This window comes from Necator americanus, chromosome III, assembly GCF_031761385.1.
Source record: "Necator americanus strain Aroian chromosome III, whole genome shotgun sequence".
Classification (NCBI taxonomy): Eukaryota; Metazoa; Nematoda; class Chromadorea; order Rhabditida; family Ancylostomatidae; genus Necator; species Necator americanus.
The window spans coordinates 31,050,077-31,068,067 of NC_087373.1; the positions used below are offsets into that span (position 1 = coordinate 31,050,077).

General features: G+C 43.8%; 6 protein-coding genes across 8 annotated transcripts; 5 read left to right on the forward strand and 1 right to left on the reverse strand.

Annotated features, from left to right (window-relative positions):
- Nucleotides 1–50: 50 nt before the first annotated feature.
- Nucleotides 51–3,341, forward strand: RB195_011532 (uncharacterized protein; the record flags this gene model as incomplete). The annotated part of the gene is made up of 6 exons (XM_064192985.1): nucleotides 51–111; nucleotides 160–251; nucleotides 751–855; nucleotides 1,634–1,695; nucleotides 1,758–1,837; nucleotides 2,776–3,341. 6 exons carry the CDS (start codon nucleotides 51–53, stop codon nucleotides 3,339–3,341), a joined length of 966 nt encoding a protein of 321 aa, XP_064050568.1.
- Nucleotides 3,342–6,707: 3,366 nt separating this feature from the next.
- On the forward strand, nucleotides 6,708–8,433 carry RB195_011533 (uncharacterized protein; the record flags this gene model as incomplete). Of its 2 annotated transcripts, none has more annotated exons than XM_064192986.1 (3): nucleotides 6,708–7,008; nucleotides 7,118–7,542; nucleotides 8,005–8,433. In XM_064192986.1, the coding sequence occupies 3 exons, from the start codon at nucleotides 6,708–6,710 to the stop codon at nucleotides 8,431–8,433; spliced, it is 1,155 nt and encodes a 384-aa protein (XP_064050569.1). The 2 variants fall into 2 exon arrangements, with proteins under 2 accessions (XP_064050569.1, XP_064050570.1); XM_064192987.1 differs by having other exon boundaries at nucleotides 6,708–6,848; nucleotides 7,132–7,542.
- A 688-nt stretch (nucleotides 8,434–9,121) lies between these two features.
- On the forward strand, nucleotides 9,122–11,523 carry RB195_011534 (uncharacterized protein; the record flags this gene model as incomplete). 2 transcript variants are annotated; one of them, XM_064192988.1, is made up of 4 exons in its annotated part: nucleotides 9,122–9,627; nucleotides 9,692–9,772; nucleotides 9,847–10,913; nucleotides 10,970–11,523. In XM_064192988.1, 4 exons carry the CDS (start codon nucleotides 9,122–9,124, stop codon nucleotides 11,521–11,523), a joined length of 2,208 nt encoding a protein of 735 aa, XP_064050571.1. The 2 variants fall into 2 exon arrangements, with proteins under 2 accessions (XP_064050571.1, XP_013294056.2); XM_013438602.2 differs by lacking the exons at nucleotides 9,847–10,913; nucleotides 10,970–11,523 and having other exon boundaries at nucleotides 9,122–9,712.
- Nucleotides 9,890–11,053, forward strand: RB195_011535 (uncharacterized protein; the record flags this gene model as incomplete). The annotated part of the gene is made up of 1 exon (XM_064192989.1): nucleotides 9,890–11,053. One exon carries the CDS (start codon nucleotides 9,890–9,892, stop codon nucleotides 11,051–11,053), a length of 1,164 nt encoding a protein of 387 aa, XP_064050572.1.
- Nucleotides 11,137–11,523, forward strand: RB195_011536 (uncharacterized protein; the record flags this gene model as incomplete). The annotated part of the gene is made up of 1 exon (XM_064192990.1): nucleotides 11,137–11,523. One exon carries the CDS (start codon nucleotides 11,137–11,139, stop codon nucleotides 11,521–11,523), a length of 387 nt encoding a protein of 128 aa, XP_064050573.1.
- Nucleotides 11,524–17,429: 5,906 nt separating this feature from the next.
- On the reverse strand, nucleotides 17,430–17,816 carry RB195_011537 (uncharacterized protein; the record flags this gene model as incomplete). Its single annotated transcript, XM_064192991.1, has 1 exon — nucleotides 17,430–17,816. The coding sequence occupies one exon, from the start codon at nucleotides 17,814–17,816 to the stop codon at nucleotides 17,430–17,432; it is 387 nt and encodes a 128-aa protein (XP_064050574.1).
- Nucleotides 17,817–17,991: the final 175 nt, after the last annotated feature.

The window sequence follows — 17,991 nt, forward strand, 5'->3', positions numbered from 1 at the left end:
ATAGATGGAACACACTGTCAAAGTTTAAACTTCGCCTTCTTCGCTGCAAGATGGCCAGTACTTTCAAGGCAATACTTCTCACGTCATTCCTTGGTTCGGTGTCCAGTCAAGGTAAAAATGCTCAGAATTCTGTCCGGTAAGTAATCGAAATTGTTGCAGGCAGTGTCTACGAATTGATGAAAAGTGTGTCAGGATTTACGGTGTCTGATCTTGATATTCTCTTTGATTTTATCGACAAATTCGGACGCTGGGTAAAAAATGTTCTATCATTTTTCATTTGAACCAAACCATTTTGGGGGAATACTTTGAACTTTGTTACTCACTGTAGAGGTGGGACAGAAAGTATACCCAGTTACCCAATATTGTGTAGTAGATAGTATTAATTCTTCCATAGTAATACAACTATTTTTTTATCAATATTTACAATACAAATATTGCTGGACTCACTCACTATCGTTGGTGATAGTATTTTAAACATTGCCTCTATTTCACCGTATCTTGCTAATTTTTTCTTGCTCCATCAGCGGAACTAACCGTACAGTTTTTGCGCAGAGCACTAAATCCGGAAGGTGAGAGTGCGACGTTACCTAGAGCATGCAAGTGATGTAGGAAGGACAAGGGCTTAGATTGATAATTGACTTAAAATTTCTTCCATTAAATGATAAAACAAATGTAAACGGGTTTTCGTTCTTCATTTCAGCTTTTATTAATTTAGCATTTAAAACGAGGATAACACAACTGACCGTTTAGAATCTCGGACCATTTGAGCGTTTTCCTGGATTTTATCAGAGGAGTCGAGATTTCACGCACAAGTACGACCACCGAAGCTCCGAAGGAAAAGGGTTCATTGATAAGGTGATGATGAAATCTTATACGGAAAATAAGACTTCTTACGCATACAGTAAGCGACACATTCGACAATTTTCGTCACGCTTTACTTCTTCACAGTCTGAACAACTAATGTTTAGCGCAAAAACAGCATAAGTGCCACAACTATTTGACACCGTACAAGATTTTCCTAACAAAATTACCGCATTTCTGTTTGTGAAGAGAACGTGTAAGATTGAATCAAATTAAAGATAACAGTTAAATTCTGTTAAAACTAAGTCAATTTGTTTGCTGGAAACAAATGATCCCAAATAGAAATAAGATCGTTTGACTTGTACATGTCTTCAGATTTTCGGTCAGTAAGAGACGTTTTGAACTACTTTGAAACCAATTATTCACCTGAGACATATCGTTTCGGGATATCAACTAAATATCCGGAGGTTAAGAAGATCAAGAAGAAAATCCATCAATTCATTTTAAAAACTATTTAAAAGTTTGTCAAGCTTGTTCAATTTCACTAGATCGGAGGTTCGAGTCCGCCCTAGTGCTCATCAAACCTTTCATCCGTCCGGGGTCGATAAATTGGTACCAGACCTGTCTGGGGGGATAAATACACTGACTTGACACATCGGCTAGCCAATGCAAGTCATTGTATAGGCCAGTTTCGTAAACCTCAAACGATTCTGAATTGAGGGCGCATCCCAAAAACGCCAGAAATTTATTCCTTTATCCTTTAAAATGTAGTTTCGTGGGACCTTATTAAATGTGTCTTGTGTTCTTCTTTGCCACTCTTCTTTTTTTGCAGATCTTCAGAGGAGCACACGACGAACATGTCTTAAAAGTGCCAAGCTACATTACGTGGCGGAGGTGACTTAAAGATTAATGTCCTCGTTTTCCTTCGCATATGTCTTTTACATCAGTTATTCCAGACTTCAATCCCAGTTCCGCTCTCTTGACTCAAGCGACTGCACTGATCTCGTAAAAACGTTCCCAGCGCTTTCCAAGCTTGGTATGATTCTACTTTGTTTTTCATTTGATGCTTAAAGGCATCACTCCACGAATCTGAGGTGGTACCGATTTCAGGTGGAGTATTCGTATACGGGATGGGAGACTATGGTGAGGGGGGTGATTCCGTCCATTTCTTCCTAATTGGTTTCAGGCGTTCTGCCGCAGTATTTTCTACAGGGAGTTCGACTGGAGCGCGCCAGCCTTGTTTTTTTTACGGCAATTAGGAAGAAATGGACGGAATCACCCTATGTAATAGTCTCCCATCCCGTATACGAATACTCCACCTGAAATCTGCACCACATCAGATTCGTGGGGTGATGCCTTTAAGGATCGAACACAAATTCTAGGTGCTAGAAGCCTTAATATCTTTGATATTAAATTTGTTACCATTTCATCATCTGTCTTTAAAAACGAACGTTTTTGAGAGGACGATTGATTTTACTGTGCATTAGGGTGAGCCTTCTCTGAGGACCTCTCACGAAATGTTTGTTGTTTAAAACGAAATCTGAAGTTTCAGCAAATGAAGTTAGCAGACCTAACCAAACGAAATTTCGTATCGTTTTGTCCTCTGATTCGCACGTGTTCCTCACCTACCATAAATTACAAAAAGAACTTGTACTCATTCTTTCGTAATGAAACTGTACGTTGTCTACAAATGTACGAATCGATAGGCATTCTTTGTAGATGCTGAAATGATAGAACAATTCACGTGAGATGGCCTATCCTAGTCACCATTTTGCACATCAATTACGAAAAAAAAGTATTGATTGTTCGTATTTATGCAACCATGAAAAATTCTAATTCATCATTAATAGCTTTTTTTCCTCAAAAGAAGCTCAAACTGCTGATGCTTGGCGTAGTTTCGTTTTAACAACTTCACATCCTCGTACTTGATTTCATGCTAGGTACTATGGTGGATCGTATATTGAATATTTTCAGGTAGCTGTGGGGAGGGCTCTACAGTAGCTCCACAAACGCGTCCAAATCTTCGTTTAAGCAGATCACCTGAAGCCTACATCGGAAATGAACCTTTCTGCTCTTTTTATGGAGTACAGTCGTCTATTCTCACATATTTTAAAACGGCGATTCGCATCTTGAAAAGTAGTGGACTGTATTTACGGAAGCTTCGCAAACGCATAGAAGAACATCTGAAAAGTACAGTAGATGAACTTGACCAGGGATACCTTTCTAAACATAAAGTAACAGCAGTTTTAAAGCATACGGAAAGCGCGCTTTCTCTTCTTCCAAATGAGAAGAATGTAAAAATCTTTTCTGAGCCCATTAGAATGGTAACAAGAAGCCTATTGAAAGCCTCGGGTGAATTCTTAGATAGGTTAGAGGAATGCTACAGGGTTGCTGCTAAAGAGAAAGAGCAAGTTCGACGAATTGCTGAGAGAGTGAAAAACGAAAAGAAAGAAAGTTATGCGCTAGAGAGAAGGGATGTCGCACGTTACTTACGTGCAACTGAAGAAAAAATATCTAATCTACCGTTAAGAGGTAAATAATTTTGGATTTTGTGTGTATTTTGGTTTATGCATGAATGTCTTTGCGAACCATAACACCAAAACCTAACATAAATCTTTTCTTTCACCGGGTGTGTCATTTCAAAGTTTTCATAGTGAAGAAAATTTGACGCAGTCTTATTTTGGAGAGTTGTCCCTTATAAGCTTTCTTTTTTTTCTCGTTGTTTCTGTTGCGACTGGAGAGCAAGGAACTATAGCTTCGACGTTTTGTTAAAGTCGATTTGAATATCTTTCAAATCAAAAAGAAACATTTGAGCTGTGTCTGGGAAACACGTTGGAGGATGATTTTTATAAAATGCAAAGTGGTCAAACTTTCTTGCTCTGGAATCCTTATTCAAATCATATGCGGGTGAATCAGCATTGCTTGAACACGAGGAGAAAACATAGCCGTATCGGATGTTATAAATCATATGCACAATGAATGTTAACCAAATTTTCAACATTGGCTCCAGGAGCACACTGGTTCCACTATCGGACTGGTAAAGAATAAGATATTTTTATCGTTTCGTGGATATGTTGGAAATGTTCTGTATGCCTCCTATCTCACCTCAAAGACCCCGAAATGTTAGCCATAATGAAGGGTGTTAACAGTCTTGGCTCTCGCTTCCTATTAATAATCGACAAGTTACACCCATTGTGCTGAGGTAAAAGGAAGGTCGAACTTTTACGAGTTATGATTAAGATATTCGGCTTGAATGTTTGTGGAACATTCTCGAAGCTTCCCCACAATCATGCTATATAATAATGCGCTTAGTCCGTGTGTGTGTGTGTGCGTTTGTCTGTGTGTCACGAAAATACTCCATATTTATGCAAAACTGTGCACCGGTGAGGTGCCGAACCATCGCCATGCACTTGATAGGCGAGCACTCTACCTTTTCATCATTGTATAAAACTATGTAAACATGTATGTTGCCTTTGATAAGGCAAGTTAGTTTCTCCCATATAATAGTCAGGGTAAATAAACTTTTATGTTAATGTATACTTCCAAATTTGCAAACTATCATGCTATATAATAACGACGCTATTCTGTAACGTGTGTGCGTCTGTGTATGTGTGTATCTCAGTCAAGAAATCCAAAAAACAGAGGGAGACGGATACCATGACGTCGGTTTGGTGCGCTTGAGCCTCAACGGGGTAAAATTGAGTGAGACGGGTCCTACGGCAACGAATTCGTGCCCCGGAGCCAGATAGCAGTAAAAGGGGGTGCGACGGGTCCCATGGGGTCGGAATGGTGTACCGGTGCCAGAAAGTAATAGAGGAGAGACGGTTTCCGCTGCGCCCGATTGGTGCGCGTTAGCCCCAGCGCAGTAGAATGGGTTTCTATGGTTCCTTCACATGTCTATTTTCCAGCATGTCTCCATGACGCTGCTAACATCCTTTCATCAAAAAGAGGAAACATACGTGCGAACGGATGATTAAATACAATGCATAGTAGCCAACAGTTTACTCGATCTGACGTAGAACTTTATTTTTATCACTACGATAGCGATATTCACCTTATTTCGTGTTAGCACATCATTCTTTGCTGATAGTTGAGAACGGAGGAAACTCATGCTTTGAATAATTTTTCCAAATTGTGGAGATTTGAGAGAAGCATAGATGTAAAATCAAGTTTGATTGTTCTCTAAATGTAGAACTGACGCGCTTAGGGAAAAACCATAAAATCTTACATCCACGCTTAAACTTCGGGTTAAAAAAAAATGGAAGAGAGCGTTGATGAAAAAAAGCTATTCTAATCTTACAAAAATGTCACTACTGTTATATCTTTTTAATCGGTGAAGGCGAGCGGAGCGAATACCAAAAAAAGCCTGAAGTCCGGCTTTAGCCGGACGTTCAGGCTGGTAGGTATATATACAGCCAGAGGGTCTTTCTTAACTTCAATCACGATGTGAATTACGCAAGAGCAACTCCGAGTTATCATCTTCTAGAATGGTGTGGCGGCATTGGAGCAACGGTAGCAGCCCGCAACATCAACAGCAGATTGCGCGAGGCCAGCACTACTCTCAGGTCGCTTGCGAGGCAAGCTCTGCTTCGCTCGCTTTGCAAGCGGAGGCGCCGACTTCGAAGACAACTTCCGGTCAGGACGCTCCCAAGCTGTCAAAAAGGATCCTGAGATCAACACTCACAGTCTTGCGACGAGACTCGGGTGTAGTCATTCAACTGTCGTTAGTCGCCTCCAGGCAATCAGCTACAGAAAAGTGCTGGGTCGATAGATCCCTCACGCCTTGACGGATGGCACCCGGTTTACCCGAGTATCGCCCGCATCAAAAGGAGTTTTTCGAAGATCCTATTGCTGGGGATGAAAGTTGGCTTTAATGTACGACTTTAATGCGCACTGTATCGTGTTGCTTCCTCGAGGAGAAAACCCGCCAAAGCAAGGCAGCTCGAATTTTGAACAGTTCCAATGCGTTGCTGAGCTGCCATTTCGGTGTCAAGAATGTAAACTTGCCCATACTGTCGTCGTTCTCCTGCGTTACTATGTAAACATCCAATTCGATGATAAATTTGGTCATGGATACGATAACATTACGGCCCTCATCTTCTCGGGACCTTTACTTGTCCACCCACTGAAGCTATCGCTAAAGCCGAGTTAAAGTTCCTTTCATTTTCTAAAAGTTTCCTTTGACACTGTCTGTGCTCTGGATCTGTGAAACCTTCTCTTAAGAAAAGCTGTTTAGGAGGCTCTGCGAAATTTTCGAATAAATCGAAGACAAATCGGCTATAATTGTAGCAGTCGCTGAACGTGCCAAGATGTTGCTCTTTTAATTCGAACGAAAGTTTACACAACGACAATTCATTTCTCCTAAGTAATTAGTTTCTGCTATTCGCGTTCTAAGCGCTAAACCAATCGTCTCTGCTGGACGCCGCCGTGGGTTTCTGCGTGACGCCGCCGCCTCTCAACATCAGCGTGCAATCGCAGGATTCGGTGTTCGCGGCTAACGTTGAGACGTTGCCTTCGTTGGCGGTGAGCGTTTAAAATCAAGCGTTCGGAGCGTTGAGTAGCTTCGCTTTGGCGGTGTCTCCGCTGTCGTTCTGCATTCTCGAGCAGACGTTCAGCTTCTCTTCAGCGCTTTCGATTTGTCAGCGCCTTTGTTAGCGTTGCGCATTTCCAAGCAAACGTTCAGTTCTTTTCTTGCTTGTCTGCGCCTCTGCAGACGTTGTATATTTTCAAACAGACGTTCAGCTCTGTCCTTATCGCTTTCGGTTTCTCTGCGCCTCTGTTGGCGCTGCGCGTTTTCGAGCAAACTTTCAGTTCTCTCTTCGGAGTTTTTGGTTTGTGATGCATACCTCATGAACTTTCTGACCGAGTGGTTTGCACAAAACATTTCTTATGCGCAGTCCTTCAAAATGGTGAATGAAGTTGAAAGAGCTGAGGAAGAAGCAGCGATACGTGATAACCGTCGACCAACTACTACTCGTATGGTTTTTGAAGAAAGTAGGAGAAGAAATATAGCACGTGGTCAGCGTGCATTACCTACGGCTAATGAGGTCATAATTGTGTATGTTGGAGAAGAAAATGATGTTCCTCTTCCCAGAAATCCTGCAGTGTTCCTCAGGGAGTCAGATGGGACTTTTTCATTAAACATCAGCGATATTGACAAAAGATGCGACCTTCTTACGTATCCGCTTCTTTTTCCAAATGGAAGAGGTGGTTGGGATACAACGTTGATGGACAGAAGAGGGGCTCGCATCACCCACGTTAAGTACTACAATTACCTTTTCCGTTCGTGACAGTTTCAATCCGATTCTCCATTCAGGCAAGCTCTTTCAGGAGTTTGCTGTTGATACTTACGCGAAAATAGAGCAGAATCGTTTGAACTATCATAAAACCCATCAGGTCAATCTTCGCTCTGACTCCTATAGAGGTCTACAAAATTACCTAGCCGGAGAACATAACTACGGACCTCCAAGAAATCGCATTGTATTAGCGTCGTCACATATCGATAGTCCAAGGGCAATGCAACAATCCTATCAAGATGTCATGGCTATAGTTTCTCGATATCTAAAGCCCACCTATTTTCTTATGATTACCTGTAATCCTCAAGGGCACGAGATTCAAGAGAACCTTTACGAAGGACAAGTGGCCTCTGATAGACCAGATCTAACGGCGCGTGTCTTCAGTGGAAAACTAAAGGAATTATGTAATGACCTATTCAAAAGACGTGCTCGGGGAAATAGAAGCGTATGTTTTTGTCATCGAATTCCATGAAAAGGGTCTTCTGCATTGTCATATGCTGTCGATCATGAAACAAGGGTGGAAAGCGCAAACAGTAGTAGACGTAGATAATGTTGTTTGTGCTGAAATACCAGAGAGGGAGAACTGGAAGCATATGAGGCAGTCACTAAGTATATGATGCACAGAAAATGTGGCGCTGACGATCCCCATTCACCATACATGCGTGATGGGAGATGCGCAAAGCGTTACCCCAAACAGATTCGTGAAAGCGCGTCCATGGAAACTGATAGCTATCCGAGGTAGAGGAGACGGAATCGCACAACAGTTGAGATTAATGGGAGTGTGTATAGTGATGAGTGGGTCGTCCCGATCAATTTGTACCTCCTCACGAAATTTAACTGTCACGTGAACGTTGAAATTTGTGGTAGAATTTTGGCGGTGAAATATTTATACAAATACATTTATAAGGGGCCCGATCGTGCGCAAATAACTATTGAAAGCGATTCTGGTGGTAGCGGAAATCATGTGGTAGACGAGGTAAAAGAGCATTTGAACACTCGATATGTCTGCCCACCTCAAGCTCTTCACATAGTGTTTGGGTTTGCTATGCAAGAGAAATCTCACACTGTGTGCAGATTGGCTGTTCACCTACCTGAATATCAGACAGTTTGCTTCGTCACGGGACAAGAGCAACAAGCTCTAGATGGCACGCAATCTAACTTCACGACCCTTACCGCTTATATCGAGCTCAACCGGCTATGTGCTAATGTTTTCGACAATGGCCAGCTGTCTGATATGAACATTGATGCTCGCGAAATTTTTTATTGTCAGATCCCCGAGCATTTTTCAATCACAGCACGCCATGGAAACCAAGAAGACGTGGAGGGAGAGAAATAGCACGTATGTACACGGTTTCGCCCCGAGATGTCGAACGATACAGTCTCCGTGTCCTATTGTTAAACACCAAAGGAAAGATGTCATTCGAAGACCTGAGAACAGTAGATGGGCACACTTTGGTGAAGTGTGGTGTCAGCGTATCCAAAAGCTCGGTTCTCATGACATATTTCACTGCATTGCATTTTCTCTATTTGTTTTGATAGAACTTTCAGTCCACGGATCTCCCTCACTAGAGGGATCACAGCCGGTTAGTCGCGAGGCTACGTGGCGCGTCCCCTGGTGGCGGATAGGGGGCTAATCGCGGACCAAAAGCGACCTTGTGCTTGCCCAGAGACGCAGTAGGATTCAGGGGATGGACTCACTGTTTCTGCTGAGCCAGGACTGACATCCTTGCATCCCGCACGTCGGTCCGGCCAAAAGCCTGCAATCAAGTGACTGGGAGGTGCAAGGAAGGCAGTTTGGAGTCTCCAACAAATAAACTCCACATGTCCACTACGGGAGAACGGAAGTTCTCCCAGAAACTCATGGGACTAGAGGCTTGCAACCTGCCGGTGGGTTTTAAAATTTTTACGCAAAACACAGTAATAGAAAAGAGTCTCCTGATTCTGGAGGAAAGCCTGGCACGGTAGCGCCAGGTAGGACGAGGTTACAGGAGTCATGTAGGCTACCAAAACGGAAAAGGACTAGGATGGCGATCTGTACTTATAACACACGTACGCCTGCATCGGAAACGGCCATCGAAGATCTGATGATGCAAGCCAAGAAGATCAAGTACGACGCCATCGGACTGACCGAGACGAGACGACGTCACCCTCTCAACGCCGTATATGAAACTGGAGAAGAACTGTTCTTAGGAACATGCGACAGTAGAGGTGTTGGTGGAGTTGGCGTCCTCGTCAACACGACTATGGCAAAGAACATCGACTTTTTCGAACAACTTACGAACCGAATCGGACGTCTGCGGATGAGAAGATGTGGTCCAACACCAGCTTTGACCATCTTCGTCGCTTACGCTCCAACATCAAGCTACGAAGAAGAAGAAGTCGAAGCTTTCTATATGGACCTGGAGAAGTTCTATCGAGAAGATCATGCCTTCTACAAGGTCATAATTGGCTATTTCAACGCCAAAGTTGGCCCAAGAAGAATGCCGGAGGAACTTCACATCGGGACCCACGGCCTACAATGGAATGACCAGTGTGAGAGGCTCTTCGAGTTCATCATGACGACTAAGACCATCCATGGGAACTCGCAATTCCAGAAGCCCTCCTCTCTACGCTGAACGTGGGAGTCACTCGGAGGAGGGCAGCGATGAAATAGACCACATCATCGTCAATAAAAGGTTCTGCCTGACGGACGCTGTTGTACCAAAGTTCTATACGGGATCGGACCATCGCCTTCTCCGAGGAAGTTCAGAGAGAGAAATCCCAGGACTATCATCAACAAGGATCTCTTCGCTATGCTAGCCGGCTTTTGGGAAGATTCCGCAGTGGACAACATTGACGAGGAATATGACCGGCTTGTTGAACACCTTCACGACTACGCAAAAAAGGCTGAGAGTTTTAAAACCACCAAGAGACGCCTGTCTCTTGAAACTCTTGAGCTGATACGCCAGCGTGGAGCAGCACGAGCCGCAGGGAACCAAGAACTCACGTCCGAGCTCGCAATTCTTTGTAGAGAGGCGATAAAGGAAGACCTTAAAGAGAGAAGAGCAGAAGTGTTAGCTGAAGCTGCAGAGGCGGGGAAAAGCATCCGCTATGCCCGTCGAGACTTCGCCAGTCGCAAGACGAGGATGACTGCTCTCCGGAACCCAAAGGGAACAGCCATTGCATCGAGAAGGGGGATGGAGAAAATCATCTACGACTTCTACTCTGATCTCTTCGACAGCCATGTCCACTTGCCTCCTCACCATCTGAGGGAAGACGGACAAGTCATTCCAGAGGTTCTCCTGTCCGAAATACGACATGCTATCATGTCGGTAAGAAATCGTACGGCACCCGGTCCCGACAGAATAAGACCAGAACACCTGAAGAGCCTTCCGCCAGTACTCATCAACACCTTGGCGAGGCTCTTTACATGTTATCTGTCGGAATGCAAGGTTCCTAAACAGTGGAAGACCAGCAAGACCGTGTTGTTGTATAAAAAAGGAGATCCACATGACATCGGCAACTATCGTCCAATCTGCCTACTGTCCGTCATCTACAAGCTCTTTACAAGAGTGATCCTCAATAGGATTGAAAAAGTCTTGGATGAAGGACAGCCATGCGAGCAAGCAGAGTTTCGAAAAGGATTCAGCACGATTGACCACATTCACACTGTTTCGAAACTCATCGAGGTATCACGAGAGTACAAGATGCCGCTCTGTCTCACCTTCAACGACTTAAAGAAGGCCTTCGACTCAGTTGAGACGGAAGCGGTCGTGGAAGCTTTGGACAACCAAGGCGTCCCTACTCAGTACATAAAGGTACTTCGAGAGTTGTACAGTGACTTCACGACCGGAATTTCGCCATTCTACAAGAACATCATCATTGACGTGAAGAGGGTGATACAATTCCACCCAAAATATTCACAGCCACCCTCGAGAACGCAATGCGAAAGTTGGAATGGGACCACATGGGAGTGAAGGTTGATGGTCGGCAGCTACACCATTTGCGCTTTGCTGACGACATCGTACTGATAACACCTAGCACCAGCCAAGCGGAACGAATGCTGACCGAATTCGACGAAACATGTGGATGCATCGGTCTTCAGCTGAATCCACAAAAGACGATGCTCATGCGGAACGGATGGATCTCGGTTGCCCCATTCACGCTCAACGGAACGAACATATCCGAATGCACCAGCTACGTTTATCTGGGTCGGGAACTGAACATGATGAACGACCTGACCCCCGAGCTGGGCAGGAGGAGACGAGCGGATTGGGGAGCGTACAAGAGCATCGAGGATGTAGTGAAGAAGACCAGGAACACCCGGCTCCGTGCTTGCCTCTTCAACACCACCGTACTTCCTGCTTTGACCTATGCTTCGGAGACCTGGGCATTTCGCAAGCAGGAAGAAAACGCGGTGAGCGTCATTGAACAATTGAGAGAGTGATGCTAGGAGTATCCCGTTTCACGCAAGTGAGGGATGGGATTCGAAGTTCTCTCCTACGTCAACGATCGAAGGTTAGAGACGCCGCCGCGTTTGCCAAGGAAAGTAAAATAAGGTGGGCCGGACACGTGATGCGCTTTAATCACAACCGTTGGACCAGAGCCGTGAGCGACTGGGTTCCCCGCGATATTAAGCGCACTACAGGAAGACCGCCGACCCGATGGTCAGATTTCTTCACGAAGTCCTTGAAAGAAAAATATGATGCTCTTCGTGTCCCACGCGAAAGGAGGAACCACTCGGCTACTCTAGCACGCGATCGGGACAAATGGAAGAATTACTGGCGCCCACTTGACCAGTTCGAAGATCAGCGGGAGTCAAGGTGATCAAGGTGATCAAGAACTTTCAGTGGAAAAATAAGGCCTTATTTCTCTTAGATACCTTGTGAGGCGCTTTCATTTTTCATTTCATTTTCATTATCTTTTTCGTGCATGGGATTTGGTAGTTCGGTATTTGTTTTGATAGAGAACTACCAACTAACTAACTAAACTCGACTTGCCCTCGCAAAGTCATTATAAAGATTAATATGCATTCTAAAACCTCGATTACGAATTGCACTGAAACACGTTGGCATATCCCAAGTGGATTGATGCGTCAGTTACTTTATCCTTTAACCTTTGTTGCTCCTGTTCAGATGTCACCTGAGAGTGGAAGAAAATCAGTACATACCGATTCGTCCTCTTAGAAACAATATGCAGAATGATTACGCTCCTTACCAATGGTCTTGTTTTCTTAAAAGTTCGCTGAGTGTGTTGAAGTCTGAGATTCCCGTCCCTCTTCAATTCCTAAGCATGCCTATTACAATTGCGACTATTAAGAGAACGGAGCGAACGTACTTTTTTTTACCTTGACCAGATACTGGAGCAAGAAATGACGTGAGAAGTCTTCCTATTAGAGAAATTGAAGTCAAGGAAACGAGAGGCAACGTTTCAAATTGATGCTCCTACTACTTAATTTGGAAATCAAGAAAGTAGTGATCTGCAGGATTCACTCTGCAAAAAATCTAGTACGCTGATGATTTTTTTTGTGATTCTGTAATGGCGTCCAATCAATTCATTACTCTAAGAATCTGTGATGAAGTTGAATGCTAGCATTTGGTATCTGTACGCAGTAGGACAAAGAATAGGAGGAATGCGTACGAATTAAAGTGAAGGAAAACATCTATATTCACCAAGAAAGAAACTCAAACAGATATCCCTCATAAAAAGAAACTTCTGAGTTAATTTTAATATTTTTTGTATTCCACACCGTCTTGCCAGAGTTAAAGAGGTCATAAGTTTTAAAAGCTGCAAATAGGACATAACTAACGCTACGTTTACCCGTCAAGTGCCCCAACGCCATAGACCTACAAAGTGGGGTGTGACATGTCCACGGCGTCGGTTTTGTTTACCGACGCCATAAAGTTATTTAATGGGTTGAAATGGGTCCAGCGGCATTGGTTTACTTCATCGACGGTACAAAGCTATAAAATGGAGTGAAACGGATACACGGCTTCGGATAGGTGCACCGACGCTACAGAGATATCAAATGGGATGCGACGGGTCGACGGCGTCGGAATGGTGCGTAAACGCCATAAAGCTATATAGTGGGGTGAAACGGGTTCCACCGCGTCGGATTGGTGCATCGACGCCATAAAGCTATATAGTGGGGTGAAACGGGTTCCACCGCGTCGAATTGATGCAACGACTCAAGAAACCTATAAAATGGGGTGAAACAGGTACAACGGCGTCGGAATGTTGCGACGACGCCGTAAACCTATAAAATGGAGTGCGGCGTTTGATTGGTGTCAGAAAGCTCTATGATGAGTGCGGCGTGTCCATCTGGCGTCAAATTCGTGCGCCGACGCCAGAAACCTATGAAATGGGGTGCGACGGGTATCATGACGTCGATTTTATGCACAGACGCCATAAAGCTATATAATGGGGTGCACCGGATCCACATCGTCGGAATGGTACACCGACGATACAAAGCTATAAAATGGGGTGAAACCGATCCACGCCTCGGTAGTTTAGACGTACAATTCTCAAAGGCTGAGTGATATGAAATTTCGGCGATTCTTTGGTTTTGATATGAACTTTTTCTAATCAAAGAAAAACATATGTGATGTGTCTGTGAATCACGTTGAAGTATGATTTATATCGCAAATTGTTAGCAGAAGCAACTACTATTTCAGGGCATGGAATGCTATTCACATCGTCTGTTGGTGCATCGAATCTATTTGAGCACGAGGAATAAACGTAATCGTGTTGGATATTATACATCATGTATAAAATTATTGTTAATTAAATATTATCATGTATATAATGTATATAATGGGCTTCTTTCTAGGTGTTCTGGGCCGCAAGGCTGTAAAATGAGGTGAGACGGGTTGCACAGCATCCGATTGGTGCGCTGCGGAGCACTGGAATCTTGCAGTTAAATTTGCTAAGAAAAAAAAAACAAGATGTTTTGAACCGTTTTATTGCTATCAAACCTGAGTGTATTGCGTTTCACCCCTATGTACATCGCATGTCTATTCCCCTTCACGTTTGCACCATCATATTGGTTGCTCGATAGTCTGCGTTTATTAAAATCCTTAGAAAATTCTAGAAACTAACTCAAAAAGTTAGAACCAGCGTATCACGGAACAGATAATGTTGGGATACACGACCGCTCCAATCCTTCCTAATTGTCCAGAAAAGGACGTGCGTAGTCGGTAGGAACTTCCGCTATGGCTGCACGATCGATCGGATGTTCGAATCCGTTCTAGTGCCAACCAACCATTTCCTCACTCCAAGGTTGATAAATTAGTACCAGACTTGTCTGGTACTAATTTGCCAACCTGTCTGGAAGAACACCTCAAAAAAACCTCAAGCGAAGCTTAAGTTGAAGTCGAACACATAGGCGCATTCCCATAATGATTGACCAACGCCGTACACTTTACACTTTATAGAAAAACGCATTCCTCAGCGTAAAATTGAGTAGTCGTAATAAGTTGCAGATGTTTTTGCGAAACGTGTATTTTGGTGCTCTTAGTACAACTCTTCAAAATTCAAGAAAAAAAATTATTGTATTTTGTTGAACGTAGAAAAAGGATCGCTCTCAAGTACCATCAATTTGACCTTTGTCACACAAAATCCTCAAATTAGTGGTTGTTACATTGTTATTATCTGTTCAGCACAAATAGAATCTTCTAATTACTATAAAAGGAGTGTTAATTAGTGCATTTCACGGCAGTTTCATACCAGTCGAAGCAACTGGAACACACTTTGCGCATGTCCTCTATCTCTTTCTCCAACTTTTGCTTAATCTTACACGCAACATTTTCATTGACGAAAAAGAACGAGATACGATTTAACACCACATACAATGCTCTTTTCTTATTACATGGTCACATCTTATCATTTTCTCTTACACAAATCGGCTATTTAAATTTCGCATAGATTAATCTACCTGATTAATCTACCTAATAAAACTAGAATGTAAATCTATGTTGGTAGCCTGCAAGATTATTATAAGCAGCGATCTACGATAGATTGTTATATCTGAGTAACCCTTTTTCAGACACCCTCACTCACTCTGTTGTTTGTTCTACATAGCACCCTCCACTTATTTCTCCATGTCATTAATACTTAAACTACATGTAACAATTGCCGAATATCTCCCTGTTTGTGTTACTTGTCTTCCCGGTCTTCTTAACCCTATACTTTGCATTTATTCCATTATTCCATACAAAACATTCCTGTCAGAGGTTTTCTGTAAGACTGTAATTCCCACTACTCATGCGTATAACATACGAACGCATAAGCAAGATTTGAATAGCCATCCAATATAGCGTGAAAATTAATGCTTTCACTACTTATCAGCGTCGAAAGCGATTTTTCGATGTGAAATGCTGCGTCATTCATGGGGGAGGGCCCTGATCTACATATTGTCGAGTCAAAACGACATGAAGCATTGTGCGTTTGCGTCCGCGCTCAAAACGGCAATGGAGGCAGCAGTTGAAACCGAGGTAAGGCCATAGCAAACTGCAGCGATGGGTGGTGTCTGCAAGGGTTCCAGTGCGCTCCTAACTGCTACGCTCCACCGCACCGCCTCAAGAGAAGCCGCGTACGCAATTGCATCGTGCTTCATGTTGTTTTGACCCTACTATATACAGTGGTTGAGACGGTATTTTCGCCGACAAACTGCTCGCAGCTCCTTTTTCTTTGATAGTTTTTTGTTTTCCTTTCATGTAATAAATCACGACTAGGATGGGCCACGTAGTCCTAACAAAGTTTGGTATCAAGTTAGTTAGCAAGCTTCCTTTATACTTTCACTTAATTCGATATTATCAGGAATTTTTCGTAGTAGTGCCAGTCGTATTCTTCGTAGTTTACACTTGTGCGAACTGTACATCATAATTACAGGCAGTCGAAACGACCTGACGCTCCAGCAATTGCGTAGGCGGCTGCGGTCAACGCTGCGTAGTGGAGACAGCTGTTGCGATTGAAGAGAGGCTCCTCGCCCTCTCTCCATTCTCTGCAGATCGAATAGAGCTAACGGTGGTTCTAACTCGATCGCGACCGCTAGTTTCCCACTTAGCACAGCCATTTATGCAGCTGCACCTGAGTTCAAAACATTTTAACCTAATTTCAACAAACAAACAACAACCTTATCCCTGTAGGTACGTATTCTTTTCAGCGCAACTTGCAAATATCTGGGACCTACTAAAAATTGGCATCGCAAAAATTGATTGCGTATCGAAATCATGACGTTGTTGGTGCGTTTATTGGAGATACTTCAGATAGTAATTGTGGATGTTCTATGAGTTCACTTAGCTCTACATACACCGACTTACCAGTAAATGAGCGTCTTTTTTTCACTTTAGTTCATCTGTATTTGAATTTATTTTCATTTGAATGTTGTAGCACAACCAGTTGTAGTTTTTGATGCCTCATTTACGTGGCTTGTGACTACAATCAATACCGTGGACCTCCCTGTTCTACTTGTTGAAATCTCGGTAAAGCAACATCGCATTGGTATCGGTAGGAACTTCCGCTATGGCTGAGGTACATCGACTCCAGCATTTTCGTATGCGTGAACAAAATACCGAATGGGACACCGGGGATCGTCTTATGTTATCGCTGTTATACTTTGATAACTTGTTTTCTCGCAGCTGAAAAAAAAATTTCCTTACATCTTGATGCGCGTACTGTCTTGTTGCTCGTGCTATTTCTACAGGGAAACAACTTCAGTTGAATCAGTCATATGGGTGAGCGCAACTCCTCTCCAGCTATACGTAGTGTTACTTCATATGTGCTGCCGTTTCTCTGCATCCCACACCCACACGTGCCTTCCGCGAAGCGCTTCGCGCTCATCTGGTTGGCGGTTCAGCGCCGACTGTGTACGTGTAACACAGAATAGTTTTATATTATACAAGAAGTCACATTAAGTGAAGTTTTTTTTTATTGTACCATAGACCTCTTTCAAGCAAGAAATCAAAACTAGTACATCTTGATCACCTTGACTCCCGTTGATCTTCGAACTGGTCGAGCGGGTGCCGGTAATTCTTCCATTTGTCCCGATCGTGTGCCAGAGAAGCCCAGTGGTTCCTCCTTTCGCGTGGGACACGAAGTGCATCATATTTTTCTTTCAAGGACTTCGTGAAGAAATCTGACCATCGGGTCGGCGGTCTTCCTGTAGTGCGCTTAATATCGCGGGAAACCCAGTCGCCCACGGCTCTGGTCCAACGGTTGTCGTTAAAGCGCAGCACGTGTCCGGCCCACCTTATTTTACTTTCCTTGGCAAACGCGGCGGCGTCTCTAATCTTCGATCGCTGACGTAGGAGAGAACTTCGAATCCCATCCCTCACTTGCGTGAAACGGGATACATCACTCTCTCAATTGTTCAATGACGCTCACCGCGTTTTCTTCCTGCTTGCGAAATGCCCAGGTTTCCGAAGCATAGGTCAAAGCAGGAAGTACGGTGGTGTTGAAGAGGCAAGCACGGAGCCGGGTGTTCCTGGTCTTCTTCACTACATCCTCGATGCTCTTGTACGCTCCCCAATCCGCTCGTCTCCTCCTGCCCAGCTCGGGGGTTAGGTCGTTCATCATGTTCAGTTCCCGACCCAGATAAACGTAGCTGGTGCATTCGGATATGTTCGTTCCGTTGAGCGTGAATGGGGCATCCGAGATCCATCCGTTCCGCATGAACATCGTCTTTTGTAGATTCAGCTGAAGACCGATGCATCCACATGTTTCGTCGAATTCGGTCAGCATTCATTCCGCTTGGCTGATGCTAGGTGTTATCAGTACGATGTCGTCAGCAAAGCGCAAATGGTGTAGCTGCCGACCATCAACCTTCACTCCCATGTCGTCCCATTCCAACTTTCGCATTGCGTTCTCGAGGGTGGCTGTGAATATTTTGGGTGAAATTGTATCTCACTGTCGGACC